We start from the raw sequence: 14,643 nt of genomic DNA on the forward strand, positions 1-14,643 counted from the left end.
GACCAGAGATGTTCCATCCTGCCAAGACTGGCAGATGAATGGGCTCTGCCCCACTTTTGCCCAGCATAAATAAACTGACTATTCTTGCTCTCATTAGTCAGTCCTGCCCTCTCAAGGCAAAATCGCCAATTAAAGTGCCTGGGTCAATTGACCCATGTTCGGGAGAATTTTCTCTGAGATATGTTCGGTTGCCTACGCGACAGGTCGTCGCGGGACATTTGGTTTTACGGACATTTCGTTTAAGGACATCCAGTTTTTGTGGCAAATGGTCATATGACAGTTCGTTGCCATATACCAGTCGATAATTTTTCGACAACCCAAGAGTCGCGCGATCAAATGTGCCACAACAAAACGGCCACAAAACGAGTTGTCCCAAAACACATTGGCCGCTGCGACGAAAAACGTGTGGCGAAATGTCCCACGACGAAATGTCCCGCGACCACTTGGGCTGTCACGGTTCGGTTCTATAGGGTTAATGAGGAACGTTACTAATTTAAAGGAGGACAGATGTTCATTTCAGTTCTTCATATTCTTTGGGTGACGTTCCTACTACTTTGCCACTAGTCCCACTGCGAAGTACGAAGTCAAAAAACATTGAGAAATGGTAGTGTGTAGGGTCACTGTGTAGTGTGTACAAAAGTTATTTGCGCCAACATTGATAATCGAGTTTGTTAATCTCCTGTTGGTCCAGCCGGATGGTTATCCTACGGTAGTTATATGCAGCTGGATTCTATGCTGCTCTACACTACTGGCATTGGGAAAGGAAACACCAGCTCAGATCTACCGTCAGAAGAAATGTGGAAGTTGGCGTAGGCTTACAAAAAAGTATTAGATAATGTTATCAAGCATTAGCGTCCCTATAACTCAGAAAACGAGGTTCTCGTGTAGTTGGCAAAATTATTATCCACCAGAATTAATAATTCGATGAAATTAATTTCAGATTGGATCTATTCCGGGCTCTTTTCTCATCTTAATATTATTAGTAGCACTGTTGAAAGCAAGGCAAATGAAATCAAAACACAGTTTGGTGCGTTTTAAGAATAAACTCAAGTACAGCTTGTAAAATACATACTAAGAATTAGGAGAAGCAAAATTCGCGCATAAAATAATTTCCGCGGTAACGCGCAAATGCCAAGTAGGTATGTATAGAATACTTTAACGAGAACGCGTTGGTACTTACACGATAATTAAACAGGAACAGTGAGAGCTTTTGTAAATAATCTATGGCATATGACTGATTGCACCAGCGCACAGGATATAATATCTGTTAAAAGGACGCCCTTGTAGAGTTATTAGCACGGTGTCAGCAGCGGCGTGTCATCATCTTCCGGTGCAACTTTCCCACGGCGAGAGTGTTCGCTATGACGTTCGCGCAGTTCTCGCCGGGCAATGCCGATGCTCTTCCACGCAAAACAGCAAAGACCCACTTCGATCAAACTCATCAGCAGCAGTAAAGCAGGCAGCTGAAACTGCTCCGGGACAATGAGCCCCAGCACCGGAAACGGGAGGAGAGTCCAGAGTATCACGCGGGAAATTGTCACCACGATGCAGCGTTCACAGTCTGTCCATAGAGCGCACACGCAGAATGGCTTATTGCTGGTCTGCACAGCTGACCTCTCAGGGATGGTTGGCTCCTCGTTACCCTCTTCCAGATCAACATTGATTTCTTTTGGTTTCCTGCAAATGAAATGTAGGTGTTTCGCCGAACCGGTTGCCGGGAAACTGGTTAAATTTATTGTACAGTGAGCCTGCACGGTGGTGGTTTTTATCGGAAACTGTCTCGCTGACTGACTGTAAATACGAAAGAGCAGCCGCACTTTGGCGCATGTTTGTTGCTAGTGAGATCCAGTACGTATATATCAAACAGTAATATATTACATTCAGCTGTTTTGCTCTCGTCCGGGCAATCGACTATACTGCAGTTGCAGTTTCAAATCGGTTATGTAAAACTTCTTATTTGATATTTATATGCATAAGGCACAAAAAAATGTTACTAGACACAGATGGACGTGGAAGTAGAATTCAAAATTTCGATATCGCTTACCGGTTGCTCTTCGCCTCACTGACCCTACTTTCGGCGAAAACGTAGAACATAGATGCCGAGCTGCCCATTACCAAGAGAATTATCGGCAACCCGACCACCGCCCCAACGATTCCCATCCACACCACATAGAAACGCTCCGTCACCGGCGAAAAGACCGTGTCGAAAAGCGCGACGAGGGCCGGGTACGTGGTCTGCCAACGGGGATAGTGCAGATCCACATAGTACGACAGCATTGCAGTTTTTTGGCCCATTCCCTGAAAACACAACAATCAATAGCTCCGAAAGGTTAAGTACTGCAAAGAAAAAAGACGGTGTTTTAACAGTACTACTGTGTCGATAGAACGACAAATAGTGGCCTCTTCATCTGGCAACGTGGTGCATTCTGCGGGTGTGCCCACGGGGGTCTTTGAAGCTAATTCTGATGAACTTTTCAGTATTACAGTACTCTGTAAGTTGCTACTACAACTACTATAATCTGATTGCGCAATCATTTTCTTTGAATTACTCTAAATCCTGCACACAAAACATGCTGCATACTGAATTTTGTGTCATTTCTAGCCCATAATTTCACAGACGGCCCATGCTTGCTCTTCCTATTAAGCGCTTATTTTTGGCCGGCATTTTTAGACAAACGTTTTTTCATTGTCCAATAAAGTGCTGTCGGTGTAATTACAATGACAGTGCTTTATTGGGCACGAAAAGTCTATACCACATTACATGTAGTTTTTTCGTAACTCACTCAGCCAGACCCATTGATTCTGTCTGATAACACAAAAACTATTAATAGGATAACCGGAAGCTGTATAAAGACACCTCTGAGAGCCAGCATTCGTTGGGTTGCAGCAGCAGTTTTAAAAGCAGAAAAAAAACCACCAAAGGAGATAAGCATATGGTGCGTTGTGTTATTTTATGTATTCCTGCACCGGTTGTCTTTTCTCTTAAGTGTTATGCACACTATTGCACAGTAACCAAAAAAGATGAAAGCCCTAAATTACGACAACAATTACAGTGGACGACAAAAAGAAGTTGAAATCGACCGGCCAGTGTGCGGTCGCGCCTCATCAAGTTCTTTTTGTCGTGCACTGTACTTTCATACCGTTGCGTAGTTGTCGCAGCACTCGGTGCACGTGACATATGTCCAATATGGTTCCGGAACGGATGTGGAACCGTTTTGGGAACTGGCAGATGATGAAAAAACCCAGAATGAATGGATCCAAACGGAGAACGAATCCATCCATCCTTTAACAACCGGCAGTGCAGGCAGCAATTCAAAGCAATGAATAACCACACAGTAAAAACCCGGGATCGCAACCAGCAGGAACGTGGTCAGCCATTTGATGCGCTTAACGGGCGACGGATGGTCGGCCGGTTTTTCGGTCTTGCATACAATTTCCGGCGACTCATCTGACGCGAATGGCTGGAAGATGAGCCGTATTCCCGTGACATTCCTGTCAAAGCAAATACCCATCGAAGTCAAAATTTTATGACAGGAAGAAATCTGGTACTCGAGTACAAATATTACTACATGACATTGTTCTTCATGGTTATTCCAGGAGGTTAAGAGATCGCTTTCCATTCATGCGGATGCCCAGTACGATTTTCGGTAAGTTGCCGCCCAAAGATTTTAAACATCGTTTCATGATAGCGATGCAACGAACCGCTTCGAATGTGATTTTCCGTAAAGTGAGGAACATCACCGTCTATAGAAAACAGTTTTCTGAGAACGAGAAAGTCCGGTACCTGATCATTTCATGCATTTGCATCAAATACGTCCGGTTCATCCACAGTCCCCAAATCCTACCGGTGCAATGCACAGCTAGCAGAGAGAAGCACACAACAGTCGTCGGGAACACCGTTTCTTCGCCGCAGTGTCGACCGATGAAGGATATGGTCCATCCCGCTATAATAACCACCGGCAAAACGCAGAACACCAGCCAGAACCCCACGAAAACGGACAAGCCAGCATAAAAGAGAAAGGTGTTCAGAACGTATTTTCGCCATTCAGCCACATTCGGATCCTCTTGAAAATCCCAATCTTCGCCTTTGCAGGTCGTACTGTAGCCAAACCAGGTTGTAATGCGGCGGCAGTTGCGAAGGTGCTGTGTCCAGCGGGGAATTCTCCAGTGACGGTTGACCCACGCGGAACAGATGACGGAGACGCCGAGAAGCACGGTTGCGATGATCATCGCCAAGGTCCCAAAGTAGCCGGCATTAGCTCGCGCTGTGCTCGACGCAGCCGTATTGGTGACCGTTTGCGGAATGGTGGGCTTCCAAGGGGAGACCACGTCATCCCACACGCAGCCAGTAATATTCTGCAGAGGGAAAATTATTCGAATCAGAGCATCTTTCTGTACAGTAATGGTTGGCAAAATTCTATAATAAGTTTGAGAAGCGTGACTGCACTCTTCCTAAAGCATTACCGTATAAAGCAAAAATTGTAAGATTGTTTCCTAATGAGACTTTTGGCGCATTTATTTGTAACCTTGTATGGATGAGGTACATCAGCGGATGATGCCATACGTTTGATGCCGAAAATATGTCTGTACACAATGGGTATCTGTACGATTCCGAGTAAGTTGTAGGTTTATTCAGGACTTCTACATTTTTACAAAATCCTGCTTTCGAATATTGTGTTATTTTGGTTTTATTCCATACATTTATTTTTACACCTTTTTTTTCCGCTAACTTCTACAGCTTGCGCTTTGTATTTTGTGATAATCGGTATTACTGTACTTCATTCAGCTAGACCCGGGACCTGTGTTTTGAGGATTGCTTCTTAATCGGAAAGGAACACTAGCTGCCATCTGATAAAATTAAGCATACTTTGAAGTAGTTCAGTTCATCGAATAGGAATCGTTGAGTGGGCGCAGCGCCCAATAAATTTCTATGTTGCCTAATGACTGGTAATATCAGATATTACCGAGCACATGAGTATTGTGCAGTATTTGACCCTTTTTATTATACGAGGATAAAGGATTTGTTTCGGAAATAAACTTACCTGGCCAAGCAACAACCACAGAAGACGATCCAAATCCGTGTATCTGTCCGGGTCGATGCGTGTGATTTCCCATTCCGGGAAGAAGCGAGTACCGAATTTCAGCGATAGCTGGCATCCGATCCACAGCACGCACAGTGCTTCCGTAATGATCTCATGGTAGGCCCAGTTCAGGTCGCGGTTGAGGACATCGTGGAACGTCGACTTTGCAAATTTTCCCATTGTATGGAAATATCAGAAGCGGGATAAATAAACAGCGCAGTAGTCGGTCATAAAGGGAAAGATTGTCTACTTCCGCTGCCAAGATTTTATAGGTTGTAACAACTTTCTCGTGCCTTCAGAAATACCGATCTTAATCAGGCGACATAAATTTTTTCGCGCTTAAATAATATTATATACATAGACGTTTAGGTGAATAATGGGGCATATTGTGGTGTACGAAAATCCAAAAAAATTCTGTGCACTGTTGGAAAGGCATACAGAGCTATTTTCCAAGCAGAGCACCTGCTGAAACTCTGTCTAATCAAAGCTCTTCGTCACACCATCCACCTTAAACCTTCTCTGCATCCGGTACTTGCAGTAACTGTTATAATCGATAATTTTCTTGGTTAGTGGGCAATCGTGGAGCTTGCACAGCCTTGCAGTGCTCCCCACTTGCTAATGTGCGACACATACAATCAACGCGGCTGAATAGGTTGCTGACGTGCGCCGATGCGAGATGCAAAAAATAGCGACAGAGAGTGGTATACAGCTTGTGCTTTCTGCTTGATTATCACGTGACGGAAAAGGAAATCGATATACCTAAACCCGTTCCATCACACTATTCACGAGGTGATCACCGGCATAGTTAAGCCAATTTCTCAACTATCCTGGTGAGCCAATGCGGTTTATTGGGCGGTGGCATAGCCTTTAATAAAAAATCCACCGCATCCATACTCCACCGCATCCATACTCCACCGCACACATACTTCCCCACTCTGCAGCATAGCATGCAATTGGTAAGCGACTATGTGAGCCATCATGTACATAGATCCACAATGTCTGCCATGCATATCCAGTGCAACAATCCTTCTAGCCGACACCGGCACTTATTGCTTTAAAAAATGCCGGCAGTTTCACCCGGTAAATGGTATTAAATGATCCGGTAAATGGTATTAAATTTAAGTAAATTGGTTTCAAAACATTTGGAAAAAGTAAGCGTAAGTAAGCGGAAAAAGTAAGCGGAAAAAGTAAGTCATTTTAAAATTTGAAAAAAGCTCCAAAATTTTAATTTTAGTTTTAGTGTCAAAACGGTCTTAGGTTAGGATATTTGAAGGATATGTGACAGTTACGGTACGATACTGCGGATACAAGCAAAAAAGACACGTTTTGAAAAATTTTATGTGTACGAACTACGAAGTCGTCCTTATCTAAAACTCGAAAAGGATAATAAATCTGTTACCATATTTCATCGTATTTCTGTAGCATCCCTTACGTATCCTACATGTACGCACTAAGAAACTTAAGAAAACATTAAAAAACCTATGAAACCACATAAAAATGGTGTGTTGGATGCACGGGTAATTTATTTAATTTTAAATTTATTTAAATAAAATTTATTTATTAATAATTTAACGTTTTATATTCTTTTATTTCGCGGTTTTTTTACATAATTACTATAGAAATTTGTCACAAAATCCATATTTTTTAACAAAAATACAGTTAAATGGTATCCAGTTTCATTCGAGAAAAAAACGCTTATGTTGCTTCGTCCAAAAGATGTCTTCAGGAGGCAAGAAGGGTATTTTTTTGCGTTTCAAAAATCCACTAAGTATGTACAGTGTAGTTCCGCAGACCATGCATTTTTGAAACGAAAATTTACATTGAAACGGCCTTCATAAATGACCATAAGTACATATAGGTATGTACAGTATATAGTCTATATACTGCTCTAGCAGGTATATTGAAACATGCCGTTTCAAAGCATATAAAAAAACTGTTTTCCGCCGATCGAATCGAGGTACTGCGAATTTTTTCGTACGTCGTAAATATTGTGTTAACAGCTAATCCTTGTTAGTGCAGTAAAAAGCTCAAATATCAAATTAGCCAACACGTAGACGTAACATATTTAGAAGAACTAAAGCAACAGTTTCAATAATGTAATTATAACAATGACGCAAATCAGAAAAAGCACGTACTCACGCAAGCATTTGCATATACGGTAGCGACCAATTCTTCTTGGCACATCGTAAATTACGCGGGATTTATGGGAAACTTTTGTGACCAAGTAAACAACGTATGACTGATTTAGCCAGCTCAAAGGAGTCATTCGTTAATGAGGCAGAGTTACAGGGCGATCAGCACGATGTGAGCAGCTGTGTACCATCATCTTCCTGTGCAACCTCCTTGTGACGAGTGCGATCGCCACAATATGCGCGAAATTTGCCCCAGTAAATACACATTCCTTTCCACAGCCAATAGCCGATGCCCACTTCGACTACGCTCATCAGCAGCAGCAAAGCCGGCAACTGGAACTGTTCTGGGACAATCAAACCCAGCACCGGAAACGGGAGGAACATCCAGAACATCACGCGCGAAAATTCCACCAGGATGCAGCATTCTAGGTCCACCCACAGAGCGCACACGCAGAACGGTAACTTTCTGGTCTGGTTAGTTGATTTAACAGGGGCAGTCGTTTCCTCTTTGTTGCCTTCCCGATCGTTCCTTCCAGATCGTTTACTGTCGTTTAAAGTCTCTTGGGGTTTTCTGTTAACAAAGAATATGTTACTCCGGGATTATCTGACTGGAAGTCGGCGAGAATCTTCTGCGTTTGATATGTTTTATTAGACACAGTTACAAACTTTCGCGGTATGCTTATGCATACGAAACGCTTAACGTCCGCCATACAAGCCCATATCAAAGCACGGTTACGGTCTATAGGTGGGAAAAGAAGCTGAGAGAGGCTAAAGTCATAGCGCCTACCCCGGTGATTTCCCTTGTATAGCGTGACCTTCTGAGATGGGCTTGTACTTTGGCACTATAGGTTTTAGGTACTGTAAGGGACAACAGTTGTGAAGATATTGTCAAACTCAAATCACTCACTGAGCAGTGTCACCAAAAACGTTTGTAGCCACAAGCCTGTTATAAGGAATGTTGGATCCCCTGCAGCCGGTCGCTGGGGACCTATAAATGCAGACTAATATCTTAATCATGCAGCTAAAACGCTTCGAATAAGACAGACATCGACACAAAACTTGTATCGCAGCAGAAGGCAGTTTCTATTGCAGCACGACACCCCAATTGCATACCGGATGCGCTGGTTAATACTGCGCAGCAAATTGATGAGACCATAGCAGCATAACCCTAAAACAAATGCCGCTTCCGCCAGCCCTAGTATAAGCGCCGGCAGGAAGTACACCCCCGCAACTAAACCAATCCATAGCACATAGAAACGTTCAGTCACCGGCGAGACGACTGTGTTTATCAGCTCCATAATGACGGGATTATCGGTATGCGAACGAGGATACTGCAGATCCACATAGTACGACAGCATCGCACTTGAGTGGCTCATTCCCTAAAAAAGTAATACACGCCAGTTCCGAAAGGAGACGACAGCAGTAAACGAAAAAAAATAAATAGCCTGAGTTTGTGGCCGTTGAAAGATCACTACGTACTGCGCCGATACAGTGGTAATGCCTAAACGTGAATAAAAACAGTTTGTTGGTGTGAGTGCATTACAATATCTGTAGTCCCATATAAAAATTTACAAAATTCGGGACTGGCGCATTTGGCGCCCTCGGAGAGAACAATAGCGCCCCCCTCCCGAAAAGCTCGCGACGGCCCTGGTTACAACTAACGCGCACATTAACCAAAGATGATAAAAATCGTTCATTTTGGTTGTTTCCATACCGTTCCGTCAATGTCACAGCATTCGGTGCAGTTGACGTATGTCCAGTAGCTAAACGTCGTGCTTGGGCCTCCCGTCGTTTCCGGAACAGATATCAATCCGTCCTGCTTACTGTTCGATAAAAAAAGAGTGAAGGAATTCATCCAACCAACAAAATCCGGAAGTGAATTCAGCAGATGCAGGCAGTTGTAAGCCAAGAAGAGAACAGCCGGAAACGCTACCAAGATGAAGGTGGATAGCCATGTCGAGCGCTTAACGTTCGACAGCTGGGAGGTGGGTGTTTCCGTCCTGTGAGCGACTTGCTGCGACTGGTTGGCCGCAAAAGGCTGTACCATGAGCCGCACTCCCACGGTATTCCTTCGAAAGAAAATAAGCACGTTCGACTGAATTTTATGGAAAACAAGACTTATACCGTTGCATTACAAAAAAGGTAATACTCAATATAAACAAACATGAGTTTTTTTACCTGCTTTTAACAAAGCTAAGAAACACTTTTTCATTTTTCGGGATGATGCTCATGGGTTAATATTTTTCCTGCTGCCGGCTAATAATATTAAATTTTATTATACAGTAGTACGTACCTGATTATCTCATGCAACTGCATAAAATACGTCTTGTTCATCCATAATCCCCAAATCCTGCCGATGCAGTACACAGCCAGCGCACAGAACCACACAACAGTCGTGGGAAACAATGCTTCTTCGGTACAGTTTCGGCCGATGTAGGCAACGATCAGTCCCGTCACAATCACCACTGGCAAAGCGCAGAAGACAAGCCACAACGCCACGAACACGGACATCCCGGCCCCGGTTAGAAAGGCAGTAAGAACGTTAAAGCGCCACCGTGGTGTATCCGGGTTCTGTTCGTAGTCCTCGCCGTCGTAGGTCGCATTGTATCCAAACCAAGTCGTAATTCGGCGACAGTTGCGGAGGTGTTGCGTCCAGCGAGGAATTTTCCAGTGGCGGTTAGCCCAAGCGGAACAAACGACAGAGACGAACACCAGCACGCTTACGAAGACGGTAGCGAAGGCTCCGATGTAGCCGGCATTGCCTCGCGTTGTGCTGGTCACAGACGCAGTGATGGCAGCTTGGGACATTGAAGGCTTCCAAGGGGAGATCAGATCATCCCACACGCAGCTGTTCATATCCTACCAAAGGAAAATAACACAAAATTACAAGGTGTTCGCTGTTCAGTGATGATGTTGCATATTCAATAACCAAAATGCATTAATATCCAATATCCTATCCTGATATATCCTAATATCCATATATCCATATCTGAGCCCTTCGCCCTAATATTTGCGTATAGGGATATTGTAACACAGCAATACTCTAAACGTTGGCCTTGATTAATGTTTATTTGATTTTTATTACGCGCTTTTAAACGTACTATTCAACTACTGATCTTTGCAAAACCATTTTTCAAACATCCCACGATAGAGAGATGTCTTTCTACGAAGGTATCTTTCTACAAAGCCTGAGATATTTCTGGATATAGTCTATAGACCCTAAGACTGGGTCCTGATCATTGATTTGCTGCGCCAAATAATAGTTCCCGAAGTTTCTTAGTATAAATACTGATTACTGAGCAGATTATCCCCCTTTTTTTACGTTAGATGATGCACCAAAAAAGATGTGAACTTACCTGGCGAAGTAACAGCCGCAGAAGTTGGTCCAAATTGGTGTACTTGTCCGGATCGATTCGCGTAGGTCCCCATGCCGGAAACAAACGCGTACCAAATTTCACGGAAAGATGACACCCAATCCACAGCACGAACATGGCCTCGGTAAGGATCTCATGATAGGCCCAGGACAGTCCGCGGTTAAGGACAATCGTGAACGCCTTGCCAAATTTTATTTTTCCCATTGTATACATAGATGTATAAATCCGCAGCAGTTCAAATCAGTGAAGAACACTGGAGAACAAGAAAACTAAACGAAGTGGGAGCTAACAGCAGCAGGAGGGTCGGGTCCCTCATAGAGTTTGCCCAATACAGGTGGGGCAGCCGCAATACAAGTGGCGGCTGTCTCTACCACAACCTCCCCAAGTATTAGCCGAGGAGGCAGTTACGTTAACTGTAGCTACCTAATTAAGTGGTGCTGCATATGTATATTTGTGCACCTGTTGAATTTAAGTTTTAAAAAAAAATCATTCTGGATTTTTTTTTATTATCCCGACAATCTTCCTTTCTGCCATCGCCAGAAATCAGTGACGACGTCTGGTTGTCGTCTAATTATAGTGCGACGACCCTTTCATTCCCGCCACTGTTTCGGTAACCTTTTTTAGGCCGCACGTGACTGATTTGTCGTTTTTAGCCGTACCGGCGATAGCGACCTTCCCCAATTTTTCACGGAGGCCTCGGAGTTCTCCGTCCCATTTCTCCTCCCCCACCGACGCTCTCCTCTTCCTCTTTGAAGGGAATTTCGCTGCAACACACCAGCAACGCCCGCTGAGAAATGGAAAGCGGTACGTGTTGGGTATACTGTTACACGGCCGATTTATGTTTTGCGTAATTCAACACGTTGTGTACCATGCAGCGGTCTGCCCTTTGCGTAATAAATTCATTATTGTCACCCAAAACGCAGTCAGCTGCACGGTGCACAACGTGTTGAATTGTGCATATCGGCCGTCGGAAACTTTTGTTTCTTTAAAAATTTCAGAAAACAACGCCGAGCGGCCGCAAATGAGCGCGCCCCAGCAAGGGCAGCCTCAGGGGCAACTGCCCCAGGGCACCGTTTCTGTTGCTGATGGCAGCGCAGCACTGTCTCCAACTCGCCCGAATACAGCCCGCGGTGCTGTGGCAGACACGGACCAAGGATCCGGGAGCCAGAAAGGCGACGGAACTGGAGCGGATGAGTCCGCAGATAGCAGCCCCCCTCGCCTCCGTATTGATGCGCGCCGCTCACGCGCCCTTCCGAATGCAGACTCCGCCGGCAAAACTGATGCGTGCGTACTGCAGTACTTAAATATTATATTTTTATAGTTATAGTTACTAACATATATTTATATATATATATTATTGTTATTGATGTTAAACAGTTATTATTATTGTAATTAACAAGATCTTTTTAATTTTAAAGTTCTCAGGGCAATACGGCTCCGGCGAAGAAAAAGCGCGGTGCCGCTCGTCCGAAGGCTGCTCCCACACGCTCTTCTTCCCGTAAGAAGGCTACAAACCCAGCGACGAAGAAGAAAGCCGCCACAGCTGCAAAGGTGCCCTCGACTGGGAAAGCGGCACCGACATCCTCTGTGCCGAATACTGCTGAGCCATCCGCGACGCCAGCTGCCAAGAAGGGCGGCGGTAAACAAAAGCTCCCGTGTTCAGGGCAACGCGAAGAAGAAGGCGGCCGGAGCTAAGCAAGACTCCGAAGCAAAAAAGGCTGCTTCCGCTGCCAAAAAAGCGGAGGCCGCTTCCAAGAAAGCCGCTGCAAAGAAGCCAGCATCGGCAAAGGCGTCCGCTGGTAGAAAGTCCAAGTCGACTTCCACCGGCCTGTGGACCTTGGCTCCGCCGGCTACCAATTCTCCGGCCACCAGTCTTCCGGCCACCGGTCCTCCGGCCACCGGTTTTCCGGCCACCGGTTTTCCGGCCACCGGCCCTCCGGCCACCAATTCTCCGGCCACCAGTCTTCCGGCCACCGGTCCTCCGGCCACCGGTTTTCCGGCCACCGGTTTTCCGGCCACCGGCCCTCCGGCCTTCTCCGGCCACTTCCGGCCACCAATTCTCCGGCCACCAGTCTTCCGGCCACCGGTCCTCCGGCCACCGGTTTTCCGGCCACCGGTTTTCCGGCCACCGGCCCTCCGGCCACCAATTCTCCGGCCACCAGTCTTCCGGCCACCGGTCCTCCGGCCAACGGCCCTTCGGCCACCGGTTTTCCGGCCACCGGCTTTCTGGCCACCAGTCTTCCGGCCACCGGTCCTCCGGCCAACGGCCCTTCGGCCACCGGTTTTCCGGCCACCGGTTTTCCGGCCACCGGCTTTCCGGCCACCGGCTTTCCGGCCACCGGTTTTCCGGCCACCGGCTTTCCGGCCACCGGCTTTCCGGCCACCAGTTCTCCGGCCACCGGTCCTCCGGCCAACGGCCCTCCGGCCAACGGCGCTCCGGCCACCGGTACTCCGGCAGCCGGTCTTCCGGCCACCGGCCCTCCGTTCACCGGCCTGCCGACCCTGACCCCAACTACCCGGCCTCCACCGTCCAGGCCTCCGCCGACTCGGGCCCAGCCGACCCGAGCTCCGCGGACATCCGGTCCGTTGACCAGGCAACCCGCTAAGCGAACCTTGAGCCCGGCACGTTTCGACCAAGAGCCCAGCACCAGCAGTGGGCCGAACGGTTCTGTCCGCAAGCAACAGCTTGGGCCTGCGCAGAAGAAACAGCGCTCAGCTGCCGCTCCGGACGGGATGCATCTGTGCAACCGCATCACGAAGTTGAAGGTCGGCAGGAAGACCCATCCGGTCGCCCACTGGAAGTCGACCGTACTCGAATTTCGCCATATTGATGTACCGTCTGACGCCGAGCTTTCCGAAGAAGAAGGAGAGCTGGAAGATTTCGTGGATGCCCGTGACGGGCAAAGTGGATATGTAGAGGTAGGTCACTTTCATACACCCACGGCAACACCCACGGTACACCCACGGCAACACAAACGTCAGTTTATTTTATGTTTAATTGCAGGCTCGTGAACGCCTGGAGAAGCTGCGTGAAGACATCCAGCTGCGCGGCGGCAAAAGGTTCCGTTGTCCATTTTGCGGCTTTCTTGCCGGCAGTACTGGTCGTAAGGAGACCGTCGCGCGTCACGTGGGCGGGATTCCAGGACACGGAGGTCAGCGGTCGTGCTGGGCTTGGGCCACGTCGGATGATCCAGTCTCCCGTCACGAATACCTGCTGCGGCGCTTCCCCACCCGCAAGGTGCAATGGGTGATGCTGAACGAGAACGGGGACGAGACGGGAGAATCGGGCGAGGAAAACTGGCCTCCGGCGTGGGTTGGGCGCACTACTTACCTGTACCCAGAGCACGAACTAGACGCTCATGTGGTCCAGCAACACGCGCAGGCCGATGGGCAGCAGCCTGCACTGGAGGTCCTGGCCGGTGGCGACGCAGAAGAAGTGCCGCAACAGCCGGCAGCGGCTGCGGGGCACGCCGCGCTGGACAGCTGGACGGAGGAGGACGAAAACCTGGTGGAGACCGGGGCAGGTTGGGACGCTCTGATGGCTGGTGGGGAAGCGGTTCCCGAAAACCCATTGCTGTCGGAGGATGAGGATGGAACTGGCGGGGCAGCCTAATGTTTTGTTTGTTTTTTGTAGTTCGTTGCGTATATTTTTTGTATACTTTCCAAGGAACCGTAGGTGTTCAGAATACACGCTGTTACTGCACTTGGTTTTACTGGTAAAGATGATTACTGTTATTATGGTATTATTGATTTTACTGTGTTATTACGTTTTTTTTTTGTATTTGCTAATACGATTCTTGAGTTTGCAGTTGTTGGTATTTTGCTTGTACGTAAACGCTAAATAAGCTGCGTTATATCAAAGTACAGTAACACTGTATTAAAATTTACCGCAGTAATTACAACTTGGATTAAAAACAGCAGGTAAGTTATAAGAATCCTAAAATTTTCGAGATTCGACGGCTACCCGTGGCATTATCAGATTCAGATGCAGCGTAGAACTGCAGCGGACTCGAACTGCCATTCACCGGCAATTTAAATTCGAATCTTGCACACGGT

General features: G+C 46.8%; 3 protein-coding genes across 3 annotated transcripts; 1 reads left to right on the top strand and 2 right to left on the bottom strand.

The window, feature by feature from the left end:
* Window positions 1-956: 956 nt before the first annotated feature.
* LOC129596912 (uncharacterized) lies at window positions 957-5,670 on the bottom strand. The gene is made up of 5 exons (XM_055494317.1): window positions 5,043-5,670; window positions 3,785-4,356; window positions 3,141-3,492; window positions 2,045-2,298; window positions 957-1,677 (listed from the first exon to the last, which is right to left on the bottom strand). The coding sequence occupies exons 1-5, from the start codon at window positions 5,259-5,261 to the stop codon at window positions 1,293-1,295; spliced, it is 1,782 nt and encodes a 593-aa protein (XP_055350292.1). The 5' UTR covers window positions 5,262-5,670; the 3' UTR covers window positions 957-1,292.
* A 1,460-nt stretch (window positions 5,671-7,130) lies between these two features.
* On the bottom strand, window positions 7,131-10,839 carry LOC129596962 (uncharacterized). Its single transcript, XM_055494366.1, has 6 exons — window positions 10,570-10,839; window positions 9,507-10,072; window positions 8,928-9,282; window positions 8,327-8,592; window positions 8,121-8,201; window positions 7,131-7,784 (listed from the first exon to the last, which is right to left on the bottom strand). Exons 1-6 carry the CDS (start codon window positions 10,798-10,800, stop codon window positions 7,376-7,378), a joined length of 1,908 nt encoding a protein of 635 aa, XP_055350341.1. The 5' UTR covers window positions 10,801-10,839; the 3' UTR covers window positions 7,131-7,375.
* Window positions 10,840-11,672: 833 nt separating this feature from the next.
* LOC129596951 (uncharacterized) lies at window positions 11,673-14,200 on the top strand. Its single transcript, XM_055494357.1, has 4 exons — window positions 11,673-11,871; window positions 12,013-12,085; window positions 12,975-13,506; window positions 13,592-14,200. The coding sequence occupies exons 1-4, from the start codon at window positions 11,673-11,675 to the stop codon at window positions 14,198-14,200; spliced, it is 1,413 nt and encodes a 470-aa protein (XP_055350332.1).
* Window positions 14,201-14,643: the final 443 nt, after the last annotated feature.

The sequence above is a fragment of the Paramacrobiotus metropolitanus genome, unplaced genomic scaffold (assembly GCF_019649055.1).
Source record: "Paramacrobiotus metropolitanus isolate TYO unplaced genomic scaffold, Prichtersi_v1.0 Parri_scaffold0000098, whole genome shotgun sequence".
Classification (NCBI taxonomy): Eukaryota; Metazoa; Tardigrada; class Eutardigrada; order Parachela; family Macrobiotidae; genus Paramacrobiotus; species Paramacrobiotus metropolitanus.